At 37.5% G+C, this 25832-nt stretch overlaps 1 protein-coding gene across 2 annotated transcripts in view; it reads left to right on the top strand.

Moving 5' to 3' along the window:
* The window catches only part of PDZRN3 (PDZ domain containing ring finger 3), a 201717-nt gene that overhangs the window by 116268 nt on the left and 59617 nt on the right, over nt 1–25832 (top strand). The window contains exon 1 of one of the 2 annotated variants that reach the window (XM_087923691.1): nt 11672–11933. The exons of the other annotated variant lie outside the window; for it this stretch is intronic. Within the exon in view, the coding sequence (XP_087779817.1) occupies nt 11865–11933 (69 nt within the window). The 5' untranslated portion in view covers nt 11672–11864. Of the gene's footprint in view, nt 1–11671; nt 11934–25832 lie in introns of those variants that run through there. 2 annotated transcript variants of the gene reach the window in all.

Here is a 25832-nt window from a genome sequence, read left to right as displayed (position 1 = left end):
ATCCATAGCGCTCAAATCCTTTCAGGATCAGCACTTGAGCATATAGATGTGTATCATATAACATCAAACTCGATTCATAATTTAATGCTGTTTGCCAGATAAGAGAACAGGAAGTCCACAAGCTCTTCTGATGAAGATATTCCCTCTTTACCCATTTATTTTAATATTTATTGAACTCCTATTCTAAAAGACAGAGAAATTGCTAAAAGAGTTTTTTAAAGAATCAGGGAAGGAGCAAGTGTATTTATTAATTGATGGATCTTTTTACTTTGTGGATACATTCATGGATGGATGTAAAATGATTAAAATAATGTGCTCAACATCAAATGCTCTAAGATCACATATTCAGTGGGGCTGCACACTTTTCAAAAATAATTTGGAAGATGTGCTTTGGACCACTTATGAGTACACATCACCTCATTGCTATTAATTAAAATATAAGACTGCAAAATATATATGCGTTTGCTTTAAGAAATCTACTCATTAAAGTGAATGTGCTTCTTCAAGGAGTGACTCCTTTTATTTCAAACTCACAGAGCAGGTTTAAAAGTATCCACTTTAATTTAAAAAAACCAGAGATACTGTACATGTACAACACCCAAACCATGTTTTTCAAATCATCTTTGAAGTATGGAAACCCCTAACATGGAGTAAAAAAGAATTTAATAGTCCATTGGTTTTCACAGTCCACATAGAGAATCAAAGCCCTAAGAGAAAGAAGGAAGCAGGAGAATTCAATAGTAGAAAAGTAATGGTAAGGATAATTACTCAAGATGTTTTCATCTCATTAAAACTTGGGAAATCCACAAGAAAGGCTAATAAGTTGATATGGTGTAATAATATAAACCTGGGCCACAAATATAAAATATCATAGATAAATATAGCTGGAACAGTCTGCCTTTGTTCTTTCAAATGTCTCTGTATCTTGATTCACTTATTGAACCAAAACAAGATTTGTTTAAAAATGATTGGCAAAATAGGTTAACAGAGTAACAGAGTTAGAAGGGACCTTGGAGGTAACAGATAACAGATAATCAGAGTTGGAAGGGACCTTATAGGTCATCTAGTCCAACCCCCCACCCAAGCAGGAGACCCTACACCATTTCAGAAAAATTATTATCCAATGTCTTCTTAAAACCTCCAGTGTTAGAAGTTGTTCTGCTGATGGAACATGTAACTGTCAGGAAATTTCTCCTTAATTCTAGATTGCCTCTCTCCTTGATTAGCTTCTATCCATTGCTTCTTCCCCTGCCTTGCTTTGGAGAATAGCTTGACTCCCTCTTCTTTGTGTCAACCCCTTTGATCAGGGGTGTCAAATTTGCAGCCCACGGGCCAGATGCATAATGTGCTGGCCCTGCCCCCACCCGGTTTAGCGAAGCAGAAAAAAGTCCCGATATATCATGTGACACTGCCGTGACAACACGAGTTTGACACCCCTGCCTTAGATATTAGAACACTGCTATCATGTCCCCCCAGTCCTTATTTTCATTAAACTAAACATACCCAATTCCTGCAACCATTCTTCATATGTTTTAGCCTCCACTTTTCTAATAATTTTTGTTGCTCTTACAACACAAGAAACTAATCTTCCACATCCTTAGCTGCCCTCTACATTTGTGAATCTCAGCTCCTAGAATCCCCATCTCGTCTGAATCCTTACTGATGATTTAGAAATTGAAAACTATGCATCTGCACGCTGCTCAGGTTGGGGAAATCGGTGTTAAGCCTCTTGAGATCTGCTTTATATGCCACAGAGGCTTGATTTGCACAACATAGCCAAAATCCAACAAGACTATTAGAGCTTAATATGATATTTGAACTCGTTCTCTCCATATAATTTTTTTTAAATATTTGAAAACCAGTGATTTACAAGCTACTTTATTTTGAAGCACAATTATTTATTTTTATTTATGTTCTATTTTTATTTATTTGTATCTCACCTTTATTATTTTTACAAATAACTGAAGGTGGCAAACATACCCACAGCACACCTTCTTCCTTTATTTTCTCCACAACAACCCTATGACATGGGTTAGGCTGAGAGAGAGTGATTGGTCCAAAATCATCCAGATTACTTAATGGACTTTTGCTGATTAGGACTAAATGACAAGGATTTATAATTTGTTTATTGATGAGGGAAGAGATATGGGAAGGGGGAAAAAACTTTTGTTGAAACATTTCCAACACGTTTCCAAAGGGTAATTTTTATAATTACAATTGATTCATAAGATTCCAGAGAAAAGATGAGAATATTTGATTAATTCTTTGGAAATATAACAGATAATCAGAGTTGGAAAGGACCTTGTAGGTCATTTAGTCCAACCCCCCGCCCAAGCAGGAGACCTACACCATTTCTGACAAATGGCAGTCCAATGTCTTTTTGAAAGTCTCACGTGATGGTGCTCCCACAACTTCTGAACGCAAGCTGTTCCATTGATTGATTGTTCTCACTGTCAGAAAGTTTCTCCTTATTTCCAGGTTAAATCTCTCCTTGTTCAGTTTCCATCCATTATACCTTGTCAGGCCTACAGGTGCTTTAGAAAATAGCTTGACCCCCTCCTCTCTGTGGCAGCCCCTCAAATATTGGAAGACTGCTATCATGTCTCTCCTGGTCCTTCTCTTCACTAGACTAACCATGCCCAGTTCCTGTAACCATTTGTTGTATGTTTTAGCCTCCAGTCCCCTAATCATCCTGGTTGCCCTTCTCTGTACTTTTTCTAGAGTCTCAATATCTTTTTTATAATGTGGTGACCAAAACTGAATGCAGTACTCTAGATGTGGTCTTACTAAGGCTTTATAGAGTGGTATAAGTATCTCACTTGATCTCAGTTGTATCCCGCTGTTAATGCAACTTAGGATTGCATTAGCTTTTTTGGCTGCTGCTGCACACTGATGGCTCATATTTAGCTGGTTGTCCACTAAGACTCCAAAATCCCTCTCACAGTTACTGCTATTGAGCCTGGTTTCACCCAGTCTATATGTGTACTTTTGGTTTTTCTTACCTATGTGTAGGACTTTACTTTTCTCTACATAGAATTTCATTTTGTTAGATACGGCCCAGTGTTCTAGTCTGTCAAGATCCATCTGGATTTTGAGCCTATCTTCTTGGGTGTTAGCTATTCCTGCTAGCTGGGTAACTTCCCCTTCTATTCCCTCATCTAAGTCGTTAATGAAGATATTGAAGAGTACTGGGCCTAAGACAGAACCTTGTGGCACCCCACTGCTTACTTCCCTCCATGTAAACTTAGACCCATTAAGGACTACTCATTGAGTATGGTTTTGTCAGCCAGTTGCGAGTCCATTTGGTGGTGGTGCTATCTATTCCACTTTTTTCTAGCTTACCAAGAAGTAGGTTGTGGTCTACTTTGTTGAATGCCTTGCTGAAATCTAAGTATATTATGTCCACAGTAGCTAATTATCTTATAGAAATGAATAGCAGATCTAACCTTGGAAACTCTGGATGACATACAGGAAATGAGGGGTCCACCAGAGATCCTGAAGGATACTATCTTGTCAGCTCTGACCTAGGCTATTATATCGATACTGTAGGAGTGTCCATTTTTATTTGTCTGGCTTTCATGAAAATGAAAGCTTGTTCCTGGCATTTCTTAGCATGCTAAAATCAACTCCTGGATTGATAATTGACAGTTTGTTTATTTAAAATAAATGCATGGGTAAATAAATCTAATGATCTTTTTCTAGTTGCCCACTCAGAAATTGCCAAAATGTTACATTATCAATACATTATCAACAGCTGGGTGTTCAGCTGTACAGTATACTAAACTGTGGATAATATCTTTGTATTCATGGGAAGACCAAAACAGCTGGAGGTTTGGTCCTGAGATGGAAATACCATGGATCTGCTTACACAATGCACTCCTTTAGTCACTGTCAATGACAACTGTAAACAAAAACTCTTCCTTGGGGAAGATTTTAATTGTGCAGTTATATTGAGGTCAAAGAAGGTTGGCTTTCCTATAGGCAATGCTTTAAAACCAGCCAGGAGATAAAAGTCCTGGTTGTAGTTGGATGGAGGCCATTTGCTTGGTGTAACTGTGGTTTGAAAGGCATCACTTCAGAACTATAGTCATAATGAAAAGTTTCACCTCTGCAGGGCAGGTAAGGTGCTGTAGGATGTGAAGACCTCAGCCCTCTGTGTTTGAGCCTCAGATTGATTGGATTCAAGTCAGCTTTTATCACAATCTTTCTTGATTCAAAAGAGTTTTGACCGCCAAACATGAAGCACACTCAATGTCCCATTGATTTGCGAGCCAGTGTCTTAAGATCAAAATAAATGCTTCTAGACCTGTGTTAGTGAACCTATGGCATGCATGCCGGAAGTGGTACAGAGAGCCACTTCTGCCAGCATGCGAGAGGTCACACAGAAGAACCCCACTGCGCAGGCGTATGTGTGCCACCTCCCAAAGCTGATTGTCCAGTATCTGGCATGCATGCGTGCAGGCGGGGTGCATGGGAGATGCGCAAAATTGTGTAGAGACAGGCAAGGGCACAGGGGAGGGTCGCACACACATGAACAGAGATGCATGGCACGCGAGGGGGATCGTGCATGCATTCATGGAAATGCATGGTGTGGGGGGATTGTTCGTGCGTGTAGGTGCAGACGGTGGGGGCCCCAGCATGCATTGCCTTCTGGATGCTGGCACATGCGCGCGCGTGCAATTTTGAGCACAGGAGCCGAAAAAGGTTAGCCACCACTGTTCTAGACAAATAATTCTTCTGTTATGGTTATTTCAAATAGATGTAGGGTGTGCAGGGAGATTCAACCATCGTATCTGCTATCAAAATTTTTTGAAAGAAGATTTCAGAGCCCATATGTTGAAGAAAGTATATTGGGTAAATACTAGGAAATGTTCTCACTTAAGAAGAATGCAGTCAAGATTGCTCTTCTTGGTGGCTTCACTTAAAACTGAAATCATTCCAATAGAGGGCAGTAGTGTCGCACTAGATAGTAATGAGACTTGTTCCATGGAAGGAATAATGTTTGCCTGTTTCACATACACACATTCATTTTACATAAATTAATTCCTTCAAGTAGAAAAATAATTAACTAATGCAGTTAATTCAGAATAAAACAACATTCCTACATCTACAATACACAGAATAAGAAGGATTTGACAGGTAGTCTGTATTTCAAATATCCTTTTGAAAAAGAGAGAGATTGTAGCTTTGCAAAAAGGTAATGAATGTCTGGGACAGGAGATAATATTATTCTTGAAGATCCCCATAATCCAAAAACAAACCTGAGGGTTTTGAATATTCATTTTTAATGCTTTTCAAATATTTATTTGCCAAAACTGTTTGCGAAAAGCATCCTGCCTTTGATTTTTGCTAGATTCTAATCCAGTAAACTACTTAAATCTGATTGCACTGTGACTAACTCAAACACATGGTTTTGAGTATTCCTGTCCAGCATATCAAAGAGGATAAAATTTAACAAAAACTGCTGTCATTTACTTACATAGCATGTGTCAAATCCAGAAGATTTCAGAAATATTGTAGTTCTTACAAGAACAAATCTGTCAGCTCCACTCTTTTTAAAAAAATTCCACTTACTGTGAATATTGCAACAAAGATTTTTTTTTACAAACCTTCCATTTAATTAATGAACAGTAGAGCTGTGCAATGTTAAAAAGTGAATCAGTGGAGATATTTTGGAACATGAGCATAAGTGCAAGAGTAACTAATTTTTTTCAGCTTTTTGCCTGAATCTTCTGCTTTTAGTGAGTCATCTGTTTAAAGCAGCCATGTCTTTGTTTCAAGCTGAAACAGAAGTCTGAAAAAAGATGCATCTGTTTTAAAGAGGTCTTATGCACTTCGGTGGTACAGTAGTTAGAGTGCAATACTTCTGCTGACTGCCGGCTGCCTGAAATTTGGTGTTCAAATCTCACCAGGCTCAAGGTTGATTCAGCCTTCCATCCTTCCGACATGGGTGAAATGAGGACCCAGATTGTTGGGGGGAATTATGCTGACTCTGTAAACAGCATAGAGAGTGCTATAAAGCACTGTGAAGCAATATATAAGTCTAAGTACTATTGCTATTGCTTCTTTGAATTCTGAAGGATATCATTTGTGTCATTTGAAAGCATGTATAGCACTTAAAGGCTGTGATTTTTAACTCATGCAATATCTACTTTTTACAGTTTTATTAGTTTATAATATAAAATAAAAAAATATGAAAGCAAATAGTACGAAAAATAAGGAAGGAAACGGAAAGGAGAAGTGTAGGGAAAAAGTGAGAAAAGGAGAAAAAAAAGACTCTGATGTCTGACTTCCTCTGGTGCAGTAGAATAAAACCGTAACATAAAGCCTCAACTTTTTACTTTTACATAGTAGTGTAAAGTAGCCATTTCTATAACAATCTATCTAATCGGTAAAATCCAGAATCGAAGATTCATCTTTTTTCTACCTCAAGCACAAAGTCCAGAAGTGGTTTCCAAATAGAAACAAAAGTACTGAAGTGTTTTCTTTTCCCCTTTGATCAAAGCAATGTAGCCATCTCTGCCAATTCCATCAACTTTTGCAGCAATTTGTCCATTGTGGGGATTGAAATGTTGTTCCATCTTTGTTAACTCATGCAATATCTGTTTTCTACAGAATCAAGCTGGTTTATTTATAAATATTAGGCCAGTGATTGGAAGATTGTTCTGGATTTCAGTCTGATCTTTTTCACTTTGATTTAAAACCAGAGTCTGAACCTGGGATTCTATTATGAAAAGTAAACTATTATCTCTTTCCTATGTCTACAGGAGATTATTATGTGGTAACTATTTTAGCATTAAAGCTGCACAATTACGTGGAATTTTAACATAATTTTGGTTTCAAGACGTTAAGATCTCATGCAAATTGTAGATGAAAGTGCCATCTACATTTATTTATTTATATTTGTTCCTCCTTTCTCCTTGTAGATGGATTTATTTTTTAAAAAAAGTCCCTGTACTTACTTTGCAAATTATAATAATCTGGAGCAGAAAACTTTCTTTTAAATATAATTTCCCAAAGCATGGAAATTTATAATTGTATAATATTGAAAGCTTCTGGAGACTGTCTTCCATCAGCTTAAAGAATAGGAAAGGACTGATTTTTATAGCAGTCAAGAGCCTGGGACGAGATCACAAATAGGCAAAGAAGATAACGTAAGTAAACAAATAAATCAACTTAATAAGGAACTAAGGACAATTTACAGTGAAAACAGTGAAGAGGCTCTTGTAGTATACTTTACTAGAAGCTGTCAAAAAGTTCATAGAACAATTGTCCCTAGGCTGCTGCTGGTATCACACAAATTTGTGATCTATAGAAATGACACTGAACAACATTGACATGACAGCAACAATGTGATGAGGGCACAAAAGCCAGGAAATGTAGGAACTGGAGTATAATTAAACTGATGATAGTAAGATATCAGATTGGGGCTGCAATAAGATGGCAATGAAGTAATTTTCATATTATCCACCAGGATATTTGCAATCCAAATCTTGTAGCCATGTACAACTTAAGAAGAATATGAAAATTCTGTTCAGCATAGGAGGATCAAAATTGGCATTAGATGTATCTTAATAGAATTTGCCTTTGGTGTCATTTTTCTTGCATTTTGCCAGTGCTTCCAATTATTCATAAGCCAAAAAAAAACCCTTCTGTCTTCACAAATGACTAGTCTCTAATTATAAAGAGCCAAACTCTAATGACAGTCATAAGAGTTTTATGAGCATAGGAAAGACCTGATAAATAGCCTTATTGATGGTGCAATACATTCTTCACATGGATTTATAGTTATTTCAGAGTTGATTAGGTTGCCCAATTTCTGTGGCTGATTAAAAATAATTTTGTATGGAAATGAAAAATCTAGATTAAGAAATAAATGCTATTGCTCAAAGACATGTATTTTTTTTCTTTTTTCTTTGTTTCCAAGAGTGGTCATCATCATTAAATGAACTCAGCATATATAAATGGTATGATTTATTACAAAGGAACAGCTGCTCATATGTTCTGCCCTCTTTTCATATAAGAAATGTTCAGAATGAAAGAGAGTTAATTAGGCTATTGATACAGTCAGGCAAATGTACATTGCTCCCAACATATATGAAGCCACTTTCTGCAAACCCTCATAAGGAACATACATATTATAATGTGAGTTAATTTAGGAAGTAGAAATGCATTAAGATTAAGAGTTGGGTGCAAAACAAAACAAAAAGGCAAATCTGTTTATGCTTTTTTGCTTGAATTACTGACTTGATTCCTAGCTGTGTGGACCTTATTTCATGCATGTTGCATAGTTGATTGAATATTTGTTAACAAGAACATGAAGTGTCAAGTTTCTTGACTTATCCTCCCAATTGATATTATGGAACATTTTAAAAGTATACTCTGATGTTCTAATTTGTATTTCTAAGGGGCTGCTTACGTGTGATTCCTATTCTGTTTCATTTTCTCAATAACGCTAGAATAAATTGATGGTTTATTTCAGTTGCAACTGGTACAATGTCATTCAGATCCTTTTTATTTTACCATTGGAAAGGTAGATATTGAAACTACATGGTGATGACGCAAATGCAGAAGGGCATCTATACTGTAACACAAGAGAGAGAAAATTTAGCATGCAATTTAATATATCTCACTGAGCACAGAGTAGCTTTGTAAGGTCACTACCTAAGAATGCAAGACTCAGTAAGTGCAGGACTAGACAAGTCTTCTCAACACTGTCTTCTTAGCACTTTGCCCAATACTTGTTACACTGAGTATTATTTTTCCATGCTCAGGGTTTCCAATGTTTAAGAGAGAAATTTCTCCTACAGAACTATTTCCTTTTTTGCATTAAAAAAATAGGTTACTAGAGATTGTGAGTCTTCCTACCACTGCTATAAATTATCTCAAAGCATGTTGATCACATTTATAAAAATGACAAAATGTTCATCTTTATACAAAATGAAACTTGGAGAAGTGAAGATGTTAAGTGTACCATAACACCCAACCTCATTACTTTTAGCACACGGGTGTCAAACTCGCAGCATCATGTTGCTGTCATGTTTAGTTTAGTTTAGTTCATTGCACCTTGTACAACAGAAATCAAACACCATCTTCAGTGCATATCATGACCATGAAAATAAACACAAACACACATCCTTCACACTCCACACATTGAACCGAAAACCTGCAACACCGCACCAACACTGCTATACAGTAGAATTTAAAAGAGCTACTGCCCTGGGATAGAAGCTGTTTTTCAGCCTATTTGTGCTTGTTTTTATTATTCTGTACCGTCTACCAGATGGTAATAGTTCAAAAAAAGGGTGCCCAGGATGAGATGGATCTTTGAGAATGTTTTGAATTTTCTTAAGGCAGTGGGAGCTATAAAGCTCTTCCAAAGAGGGGAGAGAGCAACCAATGATCTTCTGGGCAATGATGTTAAACCTCTGGAGTGCTGTCCTATTTGCCACTGTGCAATTTGCAAACCATACAGAGGTGCAATAAGTTAAGATACTCTATATGGTGCAGCGGTAGAAGGTCACCAGCAGTTTTTCATTCAGTTGTTGTTTTCTGAGAAGTTCAGGTAGTATAATCTCTGCTGGGCCCTTTTGACCAGTGCTGCAATGTGAGCACCCCAGGTCAGGTCCTCTTTTACTTACTTATTTATTTATTTCATGTGACATTTTGCAACATTTTTTCACTTCACAGAGTGGGGTGGCCATGGCCTGTGTGTGATGCATCTGGCCCGCGGGCTGCCAGACACCCCTGTTTTAACATATCATCACAATGTGTCTTTTGACCCACTGGAGACTGAGATCAGCATAGGTAGAAGCAAGATATGGGTGTCATTGTACCATTTCAGCTGAAAGTTGTCCTTTATATGATGTAATATATTTACAATACAAATGTTTATTTGAAAGTACATCATTGCACAACCTTAGATTATTCATATTTCATGTGGCTTTCATACTGAATATAAAATATCATTTGGTGAGCTAAGCTAGCAATCACATTTCTATAAGGAATACTGTGGGAAAGTTCCACTTTAAACTCAGAAGTTTATTGCCAGTTTGGGACAAGCTTTCATCTGTTGCAATCTTGTGGTATATCTGAAAAAAACTAGTCCTCCATGTGTGTTAGCAAAGAAATAAACTTGCAAGTCATCACTACATATTCAGGGGGATGAATCATCTCAGGAATAAAAGAAGTGGTGCTGGAAGATTCTGGGTGAGCTCTAGAACTTAGCAGAGGTATAAACTAGATTTTAGTTCAGAACGTTTTTTAATTGCTATAATGTCCACATTTTTCTGTGCCCCATTTTATCTACACAACACACTTGTATGCTAAGAAGTTATCATGATTGGCCTAAAGCAGAAGAGGTATTCAGAAGGTTCTGACCAGTTCTGGAGAACCGGTAGCAGAAATTTTGAGTAGTTCAGAGAACTGGCAAATGCTACCTCTGACTGGAGATTTTACAGTATCCTTCCCCTGCCATACCCACCAAACCACGCCCACAGAATTGGAAGTAAAAAAAATTGAATCCCACTACTGGCCTAAAGTCATGAAGTCTAGTTCTGTAACTATAATATCAAACCATCTCTGTGGTTAACTTATGAATAAGAATTATATAACATATGAACCAATCCTTGGTATGTTGTAGCATAGGTATTGTGTTCTAATTATTTCTTGTCAGTGCTTAACCTGAGGGAAAGACAAAAGACAATATGAAGTATTTATCAGATGAAGGCAATAAATCAGTATGCCTTGATGCATCCAAATAGCCAAATGTGCTACAAATGAAATTCTAATTTATAGGTTGAATGCTCGAAGAGGAGTTATAACAGTCACTATCTATTTTGAACACATATTGTGGGTTTTAAAGAAACCTGCAATGTCTTTCTTCTGTATTATATATATATAAACATAGCATAGCTATACAATATTGCCTGATATCATTAGGTGCTATAACCACATTCTAATTATTATGATGCTAATGGGAATTCAGGTATGATAAACTTTGCTATTATGGGATTATCTGGCAATAATGGGCCTTTAAAAAGTTTCAGAATATCCTCCTCCCAATTTTCATAGCTTCCAGAACAGTGTTTCTTGACCTTAGCAACTTTAAGTTGTGTGGACTTTAACTCTGAGAATTCCCCCATATCCTGACTAGGATACTTGGGAATTGAAGCCCACACATCTTAAAGTTGCCGGTGTCAAGAAACATTATTCCAGAAGGTCTTAAATCCCTTTGTTCAACATCTGGCCTCTTCGCAACAGACGTTTCTTTAGTTGTAGCTGAATTATTTTAAATATTTGTTGTTTTCTTTAATTTCACTGTATAGGTTAACATAGCCCATTATTGTTGGGTTTCTGCAGCAGAAGTGTTTGGGATATGACTTACATTTAAAATGTACTTTTAATCTGCTCAAGTATGCTAAAAATTATCCTTGGGGACTACAGTAAAATGCAGTTTTGTTTATTTGTAATTGCTACAAAATGGTTTACAGAATTGTTAGTGTCTTTTATTATGCCTTTCTACTGAAGTGCTTGCTTGTTAATTAGAGAAATTTCAGCTGTCATAGGCAGCAATTATAGCCTCTGTATCTTGCCTGTTATGAATAGTCAATGAGAACTGATTAATATGCATGAATAGCAGTATATAGTGTGTGCATTGGATTAAAGCAGAAGAGAGGGAGGGTTGTGTACCGTGAGAGGGCGTGTGTTAAGGAAGAAGGCAGAGAAGTGATCAGAGCATCTCCACTCCGAGCTGGTTCAGTTTCATCTGATTATCTTGTGTGTGACAGAGGAGTATTTGCCTGCATGCTTGGAAACAACTTTCTGGCTCTCACAGCAAATCAGGAAGAATCTTTTTCTGAAACATGGGATGCAGCTTGTGCTCTCTTCAGAAGCAAGAAGAACAATACAAATTACTCTATGAAGTTTGCCAGGTAATCCTGTTTTCGCTTCCAGTTGCAAGGATGAGGGTATATTAACTTATCCTAGTGATAACTGGTGGTAGTGGTTGTTAGTACAGGGTGAAGGAATGAATGGGGAATTTTAATTGATTTCCTCGATGAGATTTCTTTCTTACTTCAGTGGAAAGGTTTGGGCATCTTGTTTTGGCAGAAGGAAAGGTTTGGGCACCCGAATAGCCAAGTGTGTTACAAGTGCCTTCTGACAGAAGTTTAAATATTTGTTGAAATGCAACGCACTGTGGAATGTTCCCACTGGCAGGTTAAAAAAACATCTCAGCCAGTTGAGCTTTGGTAAGCTCTCTGAACAACTTTGGAGTAGCATGAATTATGATTGACAGACTACAAGGGGAGTTTTCTGTTTACCAATATTGTGGTGTTTATTTCTACAGGTGCATTAATTTAGTTATCTACAGGAATCAGATCAGTGACTGATGTCAGAGTCACAAATTGTGGGAAAGATGGCTCTATAAATAAAATGAATAAATGTTTCCTCAAATACTTACCCAAGTTGTAAGTATTAGATTCCAGATATCTGTGAGTCAGTGATGACTAGTTCTTTCAGAATTGTTTTTATACCATTTGATAAAATTGCTTATCCCAAGTTCCCAAGAAAGAGGAAACAAAGCTTTTAATAATAATGAATCCTTTCTGGGTGTTTTTCTCTTTTCACATTGGTTACTCTGCCTGTTAAGTTCCTTCTGAAATGTCCATTACAACCTACTATAGATTTGTATACCTGATAAAGGGAGATGCTGTCAAAGAAATCATAATTGTGAAAAGAAAAAAAGGCCATTTAATAGGAGAAACTATTTTAACTTCTCTTTATAAAAAATATTTACAAGCTTTGACAGATCAAAACCTACCTTTAGAAATACATCTCATCTTGTAAGTAATATGTGCACTGATTTTTATCTTAGTGTTTTACAAAATGAAAACACTTCAGTAGTTTAGCAACAATGCTGCATGTATTGTTAAATACAAAATCTGGAGGGTTTTTTAATACTTGCCAGCAGAGGGTGTTATTGTAAATTATTGAGAAAGGTGATTTTTCATAGCATTCACAATGTAGCGTATAAAATAGATCTTGCTCTATTGCTGACAGAAATAGAAAAGGAATAGAATTGCTTTTTAAATCCTCATATGGATGTATTGCCTGTCCTGAAAGATGCAATTAACCAAGAAATGATTTTGTAACTACAAACACGACATTGTCAGGATCTTTTACAGAAGCCGTCTACGTCCCTTTATAAGCATATCTTATATCTTATGTTTTAAACTAAAGTAAGATTTTTTTGCCTGTCATTCCGGCTTCAGAAGATAGAAAATGTAGATTAATATAATGAAGCTTTGATCCTTTAGATATACTCCTCAAAATAAGAGAGCTATCTATCCATTGCATACAAGTAAGTTGGACAAGACAGTTAATTTTATCTTAATTTTATAACAGCCATGTTGATGCAAATAGTTATTTGTACCAGTTTCCATGATTTGTATAGTAACATTATTATGCAAATTATGTAAACCACCATAATGACATCCTTCCATATTTAACGGACTCTTGGGAATAGCAAATATCCTTTCTTCCAGACAGTATGTTAAAAGAACCATTATTTTTTTATGATTATTAATTTCAGGGAAGGTGTGATTTTTGTCCTTTAGGGGGACATTAAAGTATCAAGTCCTTACATCACATGAGCAAACTTAGTTATTTACCTTACATTTATAGGGGCCACCCACTTGTAGAGTGACTCTGAGCAGCTAATGAGGTAATAAAGCCTCGCATCACAAAATTGGAATACTGAAGATATCAAATATAGATCACACTGAGGAGAAAACACATCAATCATATATTTATATTTACAGTTGGGCCGTGCGTATGAATCTCATGCTATAAGGATTTTTAAATCTATTACTCATATAATATTCCGAACAATCTTCAACTTTGGCTATGAAACAATATTTTTCAATGCAACAGATTCTCCTTCTGTGTATAACCTTCTTATAAGCCTCTTATCTTAATTGGCTCCAGACAGTTGAGAGAACCTCTGGATAAGATTTGGGGAACTTGATGAGAAATGTGCTATAAAGGGTGAAACAGTTTTATGCACAATACATCACAAGTGTATCCCAAAGCAACAAATACAGGTTTGTTGGGTTTTTTGCATTACATTTTCTTCCCAAAGTAGCCTTTTTTCCAAGGTTCCTCTCTTCCCCCTTTATTTGTTGAGCAATTTGATCCACAATTAGTTAAAATGAAGTACTTGGGCTTCAGACAGTTTATAGTGTAACTTTTAAACCCTCTAAGTTGGTGGATTTAAGATAATAGTCTTGAGCCTTTTGATAAGGTTTAGCAGCATAATGAGTGATTTATGCACTGCAAGTTAAAGGAATGCACTGGGTAATAATAAGGTCCTGTCCTTTGTTTAGAGTGCATTAATGTTCCTATTGTTAGAGAACAGGAATGATTCCTGCTCCCCAAACTATTTAGCAATTTTTAGGATGCTTACAAACAGCCAACCTATGGGTAAAGCAAACCATGGTTAGACCAGTTAGTCATGAAAGAAAGGAAAAAGAGAAGAAATACCTACTACTTTGGGATGTGGTTATTATCATATTCTAAGAGAAGAATTTTCTTCTCTCTCAAGTACAGTGCGCTGTGGGAAACCACAGTGCACTCCTTGATCTTTCATGTGCTGCTTCAACTTTTTCAAAACATTAGTGGGAGGAGAAAAGTTTGTTTTACAGTTTCTCTAGTGGTTCTGTGGAGGGCTGGTTCACTACCAGAGAATTATTGGACAGAAATTGGACTATCTGAAACAAATGTAATCCAGTGGCATATACTAATGATGTAAAGAAAATTAAAAACTAAAATAATAACCAATGACATAATTTCAAAGTGAATAGCAATTGTTTATTTTTTTTAAGAAACAGTGAATGGGTCTTTGTGTGTGTGTGTGTGTGTGTGTGTGTGTGTGTGTGTGTGTGTGTGTACGCACACATGTAAAACCTAAAAGTGGAGATATTTTGATAACCTGTAATGACTTCATTTTATTTATTGTTTAATTTAATTATTTAATATTTTAGAACTGTTTAAGGTTGTAAACATCATATAAGCAGATAATAGACTTAACCTAACACACTTTCATCAAACTGTAACATGATTTATAAATACTACTTGCTTTCATGTCCATACACAATAACATAAGTTCAAGAATGAAAGTTTTCCTGCACTTACTTGGTCATAAGGGATGGCAGATTGTCAAACGCCCAAATTTTGTTCATGTGATTGAAGGGACATTGCAGCAGCCATAGCTTTGGGCAGGGGTCCTAAGTCCCCTTTTTTCAGCATTCTTCTAATTCCGAACAGTCACTGATCAAACAGTCATAAATGAAGAACAACCTGTACATTGTTGTTAATGAAAGAATCATATAGCAGCCATATGACATTTTATTTTCTTATCAGATCCTTCCCAAGAACCAGATATAGAGAGATGTTTGATTGTGTTAAAGGTATTATAGAAGATAGAAGCTGTTCCAAGTTAAGCTGCCTTTTGCAATTGGCTGATTGTGATTTTTGTCAACACCCATGCTGTTTAAGTGGTGTTCCATAAGTTTTGGAATTGCACCCAATGAGCCTAACACTGTAGCTACTGTGTTCGCTTTCTTTTGTCATAATCGTTCTACTGCTGTTCACAGGCCTTTGTATTTTGTTATTTTCTTCAGTTCTTTCTCTTCTCTTCTACTGTTTCCAGGTACTGCAATATCCACTATCTAGATTCCAGACTTTTTTCTTCTTCTTATGAATAGTTGTTAAGTCTGGGGTGTTTTGTGACAGATGCTTCCCTTTAGAATTCTAAAATTCCAGAACACTTTAGTGACTTTCTTTTCTGTTAGTTTGTCTGTTCTGTAACCCCATCAGTTCTTGCTTGCAGGCAAAGAGTAATTCTTCAAGATATTCCAATATAACATTGTTGCTACTTTCTCATACTGTTACTTATAGTCAATTTTTCCAGTTTTCTTCTAGCAGTTAACTAGGTGATCCTCTATTTCTTCAGTTTCTTTGCATTTACTGTCTGTTACTATCTTCTCAATTCTGTCTTTCCATACATTTGTTCTTAATGATTGGTCTTGTGCAGGCAGAATTAGCCTCTCTGTCTCTTTCTTCAATTGACAGATCTGCTTTGCTTGCTATTTTGTTTATGTACTGACCTAGTAATACTTTGACATGTCATGTCTCTTTTGTGTTCTTCATTTGGTCTTTTTTGTAGACCAGATTGATATCTCCAGTAGTCAGTAAGCCAAACTAGTATACTAGTTTCAGTGCATCTTCTTCATTGTCCTTCAGATCTTTGTTTTCAGTCTTTGAATATTTTCAATAGGTAAACAACTTTTCTTCCAGTAGTCCTACAGCTGCTAGCCCTGGTTGCCCAGCCAACAGTCCTAAGGCCTGTAGCCCATTTGTCATCAGATGTCAAGGAACTCCAGCACCTAACAAGGTCGTTGTTGACCTCTACGACAACTGATCCAGTGTGTCTTTCTGTAAATTACTGTACATAGCAATAGCACTTAAGATTTATATACCACTTCATATTGCTCTACAACCCTTTCTTGTTTAAATTGCATAGCAATAGCACTTACACGTATATACCACTTCATAGTGCTTTGCAACCCTCACATCTGGCTCCTCTGATAAGACTTGTCATGTATGGTAAGACTTGTCTGGCATATCTTCCTCAGAACACACAAGCCCACAACCACATTTTATTATTTACTCCTCCCAGGAATTCTTCTGATTTATTATCGTCAATTGTGAGAAACCAAGGCAATACTTTGGCTGAAGAGGACTTTTCAACTCATCAATGTCATGTCATGACTGAAAAATCTATCAATCATATTATTTCCTGGTTTCCCATTCTGACTATACACATATATCACAATGTAATACTAGCCATCATTTGTAAGGGAAGAACATGTGTATATGTATGAACAATTCCAGCTATTGGTTAATTTATTCACTGAGTTGATCAATTCTGGCCAGATTAGTCAGCGAAGCTATTTTTAATAATGTTGGCTTTGTAAAGAAATTTAATAAAACATATTAAATGGATGGCCAATAAAGAGGACACAGAGAATGACTTTGAAGGACAGTCAGAAGATCTGGTACCAAGGCAACAATCAGAGAAGCACAGTTTAAGCCCATTCCAAAAAAACTTACTTGAGGAAATACCTTAGATAGGATTCCCCACTAATTCACACAAAGATAAAGTGAGGGTGGAGGGAAGCACAATCAGACTTATAAGATTCTATTACTATAGATATAGTTGTTCTCGACTTACAATCACAATTAGACCGAAGTTTTGGTCACTAAGCCTTGCAGTCATTAAGCAAGTCATGACATGAGATTCTACAATCATTTTAACAGATCATGTGAAGCAAATCATGTGATCATTAATTGAATCATCCAGTCATTAAGCAAATCAAGATTCCCCAGAAGGCTTTGCTTGTCCAAAGCTAGCTGGAAAGGTTGTAAATCATGATCATGTGACCATAAGATTCTGAAAGTGATGTAAATGTGAGCCAATTATCATTGACCAAATTGCATTCATGTGACTCTGGAGGTGGGAGGCCAGGTCATAACTCATTTTTCCCAAGGTTATAGTAACTTTGAAGCATTGTTAAGCCAATGGTCATAAATTGAGGACAACCTATATACTGCAGCTCTTCTAATAAAAGTAGTTTTAGATTTACATGGCATAATTTCCTTAGTCTGGTCTACTCGGTCATGCAAAATGTTTGTATGCAGTTTTGGTATATATTTTTCTTCTCTCATAGATATTTTTAATGAGCCATTTTCTCCAGTGTACACAATATTGTGTGAAGCTTCCCCTCATGAGTACAGAATTATGTGGAGTTTTCACTGATGAATGCATTTTATTAGATAAGTCCAATACAAAATTTGCAGAAGAGAAGAAAGTAAAAAATAAATGTTGATGCATCAGCCAGAGGAATATCTCCAAACTTAAAAGAGTTCCAAGTATACAATATATATTTTGATAGCCCATTCGTGTACTAGCGACTTTGAGTACTAAAAACTTGGACATATTATTTAATGTACTATCATCATCATCAGCCTTTATGGCAGGGTTGGTAAATAATAACATTTTGGGAATTTGAGAAGGCAGTGAGTGCCACCTGAAAAATGGATACACTTTTCATTAAAGAACAATGTTATAATATAAAAGACAAGGTGCTGAAGACAAGGATTTTTCTGTAGACATTTTTCTGCAGATGAAGTGGCCCATCCTTTTCATCAGTTGAGAGAGCTGTAACTTTCTGAAAAATGGCTCATAATGATATTCATGCCTCTCTGTGACTCAAAAGCCATTCTTAATTAGAACATTTCAGGAAACTGGCAATAGGATTTTTTTTACTGTTCATTTGTTTATAAATAATGCAATATTTTTGTTCAATTATCTACAAAAAAATTCTCTTACATTTCATGATAGGATTTTATGTATGCATGGCTATGTGCGCATATATTGAAAAATAGGCACAGTATACATTAAAATAAAAATAATAGTAATCATAAAGACTAAACTGACATGGCTAATAGATGTTCTCTGTTCCATGATATTCCTTCCAAGAATTGTAGCATTTTTAGTTATGCTAAAATATTAAACCAAAGATGGTATAGCTATTGTGCTTTGCTTATAAGAAAGCATCTTTCCTCCTTAAAATGATAAATGATTGAATGAATAGGTTTCATTATGTTTTACATATATACATCTGTTCAACGCTAGGAAGCAGGTGGCAAGAATTCACAGGGGAGGAAGCAGTGGGGACATTTACTTGAAGCTTTACTGTCACATGTCAAATACTGGAAGGAAAAACAGGCATCAGGAGCAGAGGGGAAAGTACAGGTTTAATAAATGGGTTCTATTATGTTCATTAATAATAAAAAGGAAAGTCATGGCTCATTTTCAGGAGCACCAAAACAGCAGTAAAGCTGTGTACATTGAAACTGAGTTAACTGAACAGTAGTACTGTAAAGCATTGATCCCTATTTTCTGACTTGGCCACTCAACCAGATTCTGCCCAAGAGAAAAAGTTTATGGTGAAGAAGACAATGGTAGATTCAGATACCACCAGAAGATATTTTTCCACAAAGTTCCCCAATATATATATATATATTTGTTTTCTTAAGTTTTCACGGGTACTTACATGTATGGTATTCAGCTTTGTTCGGGTATTTTCCCACATCATTGTAGTTGTGCTTTTAAAGTTGCAGCAACGTTTCAGCAGAATCTCATCTGCCATCATCAGGCTTCTGTATTGTGTTCGTCTGTGAGTCAGACTTTTACAGTTGTTTCAGTTTTAAATTTGGGGCAGCCTATTGCTGTGCCAGACTGGTTTTTTCTTCATCCTGATTGGTTGGGAGTCTTGGTCTGTGTTTATTGGTCTTGGAGTTTGCTGTGTTCTGCTTGATTGGTGTTTCTAATATCTTCTGTTTGTTTTGTAGCTCTTTTTGTGTCTTGATTGGCTGGCAACATTGTGTTCCTGTATTGGAGGCTTTTAGTGCAGCTTGGCTCAGAGTAAATGGATGGCTATCATTTGTTAGGAAGCTAGGTTTCATCTGGGTACCTGGTTGGGGTGTGTTTGAGCTGGAGGTATCAGGGGGGATCTGTTTGTGCCCAGGTGTTTGCCTGGCTAGGGGTGTGGAGAATTTTTTGTTTGTGAGTTCAGGCTTCCAAATAATTGACAGTCTGGTGGAATCATCTCTTCTATTCATGCTTTCTGGTCTTTTTTCAATCTCTATGGCTTCTCTGATGATTCTGTGGCTGGGGTTTTCTATAGTGGCTAGGGTTTTGGTGCCATTGAAATTGATGCTATGACCTGTGGCTTTCATGTGTTGGACTAGTGAGGAAGTGTGTTCCAGCTTTTTTACTGCATTTTTGTGTTCATCCAAGCGGGTACTAATTCTTCTATTGGTCTGTCCAATGTAGGTGGCTGGGCATAATGCACAGGGGACTTCGTATATGCCTTGGTTTTCCAGGTCAGTTTTATCTTTGGGGTTTCTAAGGATGGCTGCTATTTTTCTGTCTGTTTTGAAGGCAGTCTTGATGTGATGCCTGTGTAGTATCTTACTGATTTTGTCTGTAGTACCTCTTATGTAGGGCAAGACAGCTGTTCCATAGGTCTGTTCATCTTCTAGGTCTCCATTATGTCTCAGTGTGTTTTTGTGGATCAAGTCGGTGATTTTGCTTTTGTGGAAGCTGTTGGCTGTCAATACTTTAGTCAGGGTGCATAATTCAGTCTTTATGTGTGTCTTGTCTGCAGGTGTTTGGTTCTAGTTATTAGTATTTTGGCCACGGAGTTTATCTGTGCTGGGTGGTGGTGGGATTGGGCATTGAGGTAGTGGTTGGTGTGTGTTTTCTTCCGGTATATGGTGTGTCCTAGTGTGCCATCTGTTTTTTTGTAGATTAGTACATCTAGGAATGGTAGTTGTTTGTTTGTTTCCATTTCCATGGTGAACTTGATTTTGGGGTGTGTGTTGTTTAGGTGTGTTAGGAAATTGTTTAGGTTTTCTTTTCCATGGGGCCAAATCACAAATGTGTCATCGATGTATCTTAACCATAATTTGGGTTTGTGGGTGGCATTAGCCAGCGCTCTGGATTCAAATTCTTCCATGAACAGGTTTGCAATGACGGGTGACAGTGGTGACCCCATAGGGGCTCCTTCAATTTGCTTGTATCTTTGTCCTTTGTATATGAAATATGTGTTGGATAAGCAGTGTTCTGTTAGTTCCATGAGGTGTTTAGCTGGTTGGTATTTATTTTTGATGATTTCAAGAGTTTCTTTTATCGGGACTTGAGTGAATAGTGAAACCACGTCGAAACTTACAAGCAGATCTTCTTGTTCCACGTGTAGATCTTTGATCATTTTCAAGAAGTGGTATGAGTTTTGTACATGTGAAGCTGCTGTTTCAGCATGGGACTGTAGCTGTTTTGCTAAGTGTTTAGCTAGGTTTTGTAGTGGTGCTCCTCTGGAGCTGACTGTGGGTCTGAGAGGTATGCCTTTGTATATTTTTGGGAGGCTGTATAGTTTGGGGCATCTGGGAGATTTTTCTCTTGTGTGTTAGGGCATTGAGGACGAAGGCGGTTATGTCTCCCGTCTTCGCCAAAACTGGAGAACACTGGGGAGGAGTACCGTGGAGGAGCATTCCACAAATTAAGCCCAGCCTAGATATGCGGAGACTGAAGCACCTCCCACTACTGGATGCTCTTCACAGCTCAAAGAGAACAGGCATGTCAGGTAAGTAGCAACGCCCTTTCTATTTGGGAGAAACAAAAATTAAAAACCAGGATCCACAAACACCAGCTGGCAGTCAAACATCATGTTCCCAAATCCTTAATCTCTATTCACACCGACACCAAACAGCACCAGTTCGATTGGAGCAACACAAAAATCGTCTGCCACACTCGTGAATTTATCAAAGCCTGGCACTCCACAAACAATTCCATCAACAGACACATTGACCTACAACCAGCCTACGAACCCCTAAGAATCCAAATCCACCACCAGAGACAGCACCAACCTTTAACCAACCCACGCACCCCCACACACACACCAGTAGTTCACCTCCCAATGACCCTGATCTCATGTGATGGATCACAATGCTCATCAAAAGACTCACTGATGACTCACACCTGACCCATCACAAAAACCTCACTTGACATGCCCACACCTAAAGCCCTTATAAACAGAAGAACACTGACACTGACATCCCCTAAACTCTGCTGAAGATGTTCCCTCGGCTGGTAATCAAATGTTCAGAAACCAGACCACAAGCTTGGAGAATGAACATTCACCCTCATCCAATACCTGAGCTACAGATATTCATCACTATTGCAAAGTTAAATATGTTTAACAAGTGAATGTTGTTCCATTCAATTAAAAAAATGTTTTAGTCTTAGTATTACTACTTCGCCATTTTCAGATGATGAAAAGGGAAATATAGAGGCTCACATGCACAGATACTTGAAGCCTACTCCTAAACAAAACTGCAGCTGCACTTTTTAAAAATACAGTCCATTCCAGTGAATTTCTTTCTTTAAAAAAATTAAATGAAGCTGTAAAAGGGATTAACCTTAATTTTGAACCTCTTTTCTCTTTACCCGAGGGAGAAAAAGAGATTTAGAAAACAGGTGTTGTTCCCAGCTGTGTTTGTAATAAAGTTATAGTGTTTTTCCTTCCTCAAAATGCAGATATCTTTTAAAGTAGCTAAACCAGGACGTAAAGGGATCCAGACATTTTATAATACAAATCCTCAAATTACTATGGTTTTATATAAAGTTCTTTGCTTTTTCATAAGGACAAAGTTATCATATTCTGAGGTTAGCCTTCATTTAGAGTTCAGTGGATGTTACTCACAAAGCAATGTGGATAAATTGTAACCTAAATCACATTTCAGTAATGAACATTATAGTTCTTTCTAGGCCTACTAGGTCTACTCAGAGAGGAATAAATCCCTCTAAGTTTAATAGTCTTACAAGTAAATGGGTAGGCTGTTAACAGCCTTATTAATAAGAGTGTTACTCATACAAACGGTTGCTGTTCATTTAAGCAATATATATTTATAAGAAAGCTGGAGAGTAGCAGAGGACAAAGCTCAGTTTCCTTGCATTTTGCACCCAAAAAATCCCAAATCCAGTTCCCAGCATTTTAATATAGGACTCCATGTGCATTCTTATCTGGAACCATGTAGTATTGCTCCCTGTCAGAGTAGATACCAATAATGTTCATATATACATCCGAACTAGACTGTGTGGTTTCTCTATGTCATATATAATGTCATATATAATATATGTGGGTATATGCTTGCTTGCTTATTTACTTACTTACTTACTTATTTATTTATTTGTCATATTTTTGTAGTGTATATTGGAGGTGGTGACACTTTGACAGCTTTGTATGCAACAAAATTACATTTTATGTACATTTAGTGTGCATTTAAAGTGACAAAGCTATCCTAAGTCTTAACTCAAATGTATTTATGAGTAGTTTGTATTGGTCAGCCAGCTAGAAGTAGACGGAGAACTTTTAATAGCAAAAAGATGGGAGAGCCATCTTTTACTGGTTCAGGTAGAAAGCCAACACTATCCAGGTCAGATTGGACCACTGCTAGAAGATGAGAATAAAAACATACAATCAGGCAGCGTATGTATGCTTTGGGTGTCATCAATTAGACTATGTCACCCGATGGGATCCAAGAAGTGGGTCTTCTCTATTGTATTGCCTCCTCTCTGGAACAATGTCCCCCTCAGAGATTCCTTCAACTCTTTTTTTTAACAAAGATCATTAAATCTGAGTCTTCCTCCAGGCCTTGGAGTAGAATAGTTGGTGATCCCTATGTTTTCATGGCATTGGCTCTCTTTTTCTGGGTGTCTGTTTTGTATAGTCTTTGCATTACTTTATTCTTAATTATTTCATGGTGTACTCTCCCAAGAGTCAGGATGGAGTCAGACAGCCCCACACATATTCATTCAGTCACTGAATGGGGATAATACAGTACTAGGAAATGAGTGCTTTGTAAGGGTATATAAGATTAAAGAGGTGCATAATTATAAGTTATGGTAGACACTTCATATTGAACCATAACAAAGTTCACATTATAATACCCAAGCCTACGGTCCTTACAGATAAATGAATCTTTACACCTTGACTTCACCAGCCAGTATGGTCCTTGATGAGAACTCTTGGAAATAGAATTTGACCCATCTTGTAAATATTCAGATAGGGAAGCATGCTACACCTATTGCAGTTAGTAGGTATAAAGTGAAGCTTAAAAGTCAAAATAACATCTGCATCATGATACTTTCAGTGGCTCTGGGGAAAAGAATGTTTTGATGCACTATCTAAGTGACACAAAAGGTTCTGCTTTCTTCATCTCTTTACAGAACCTGTATTATGACTTATGCCTTTGTTGCTCTATCTTGGTCTTTTCACATTCCTCTGGGATCAAAGTTCTCAAACAGAGATGTCATTATTCTGTTTATTCCATTGTTCCTCAAGTAGATAATAATAGTACTAGGAGGATGTTCTTTTGTACTCCAAGGAATAAAGAAGCATGATATTAGTAACAGTAAAACTGTGATCTTATATATAAGATCTTCTATAGAAAGTTAGTCTAGAATCTAGAAGCTGCTGCTCTGCATAGTATCTTTCTATAGAAACAAAAAAAGGTTGCGTTGGTAAGGAGTAACTGATTCCTTGTTGCATAACTTACAGTTTGTGATATGTTGATTAAACAAAATTCTCTAATTAGAGGCATAAAATAGACCCCTGACTTGGGTGGTTAGCATAGTACAGGTAGTCCTCAACCTATGACAACAAATGAACCCAAATTTTAAGTGGCTAAGTGAGTTTTGGACCTTTACGACCTTTCTTGCCACAGTTGTTAAGTGAATCACTGCAGTTGTAAAGTGAATCTGGCTTCCCCATTGACATTGCTTGTCAGAAGGTCACAACGATTGATCCCATGACCCCAGGACACTGCAACATCATAAATACGAGTCAGTTGCCAGCATTCGGATTTTGATCACATGACCATGGGGTTGCTGCAACAGTCATAAGTGTGATAAACAGTCATAACTCACTTTTTTAGTGTTGTAATTTTGAATGGTTCCTAAACAAAAGGTTGTAAATTAAGGACTACATGTATAATAAAGTATAGTGTAGTATAATATTGTACACCAAGACCTCTCTCTGAGGAAGATGATCAGTTTAGAAATAGGAAGTTTAATGTGACACGACATGACATAGAAAACACTTTTCATTCTTTCAGCTGTACTTCTGGATCCTGTGATTTACCTTCCCATCCCATAAAGCAATTTCCCAAAGTTCCTCAGTTCACATCATTTTTAGTATCTCTGTAATTGTTTTGGGGTACCCCTAGTGATTTCCAAACCTTGCACCCCTAAGGACAATTAAGACAGTTCTGTTTATTAAGTAGTAAAATGGGCGTTGGTCTTACCTGACACGCCATTTCTAGTCGAGCTGCCAGGATCATCCAGAGAGTGGGAAGTGCTCCAGTCTGCGTCTGTGTAGGCTGGACTTAATCATTAGGGAACGCTCCGCCCTCTGTCACATGGTCCCTTGTAGCCTCCCAGTTTATGCGAAGTCGAGAGAGGAGGAAAGTCGTCTAACTCTCATCTAACTAGACCTAAAGTATCATTGGCTGAAACAAGGTTCCCCCAGACGGAAAAAAATTAAAAAGGGTGGGGCTGGATGATCCTCGCAGCTCGACTAGAAATGGCGTGTCAGGTAAGACCAACGCCCATTCTCCCTCGAGCTGCTCGGATCATCCAGAGAGTGGGACATACCAAAGCTTGGCTGTCCTATGGGAGGGAATCCGTCTGGGGTGGAAGCTCCCCTGGGTCCTCGATGACCCGCTGGAGGACTCGTCTACCAAACGAGGCCTCAGCCGACGCAAAGATGTCTATCTTATAGTGCCTAATGAAAGGGGAGGGGGAAGCCCAAGTGGCGGCCCGACAGATGTCTGAGATTGGAGCCTGGGTGGCCCAGGCCGCAGAGGTGGCCGCACTCCTGGTGGAATGCGCCGTAATCCCACTGGGAACTGGCAAGGCCTGAGATGAATAAGCCTTGGCGATGGTGGCTCTGATCCATCGCCCGATGGTGGAAGGGGACACCTTGTGGCCTAAGGACTTGGGCTGGAAGGAGAGAAATAAAGACTCTGACCTTCTAAAGGGTTGCGTGCGGTTAATGTATATGCAGAGGGCCCGCCTGACATCTAGGGTGTGCCATCGTTTCTCCCTTTCCCGCGAAGGATGGGGACAAAAGTTCGGGAGTGTA

The sequence above is a fragment of the Pseudonaja textilis genome, chromosome 2, assembly GCF_049901715.1.
Source record: "Pseudonaja textilis isolate UNSWEBS1 chromosome 2, rPseTex1.2, whole genome shotgun sequence".
In the NCBI taxonomy this organism is placed as follows: domain Eukaryota; kingdom Metazoa; phylum Chordata; class Lepidosauria; order Squamata; family Elapidae; genus Pseudonaja; species Pseudonaja textilis.
Note: the sequence above shows the minus strand (reverse complement) of the source record. Positions and strands in the feature narration are given on the sequence as shown.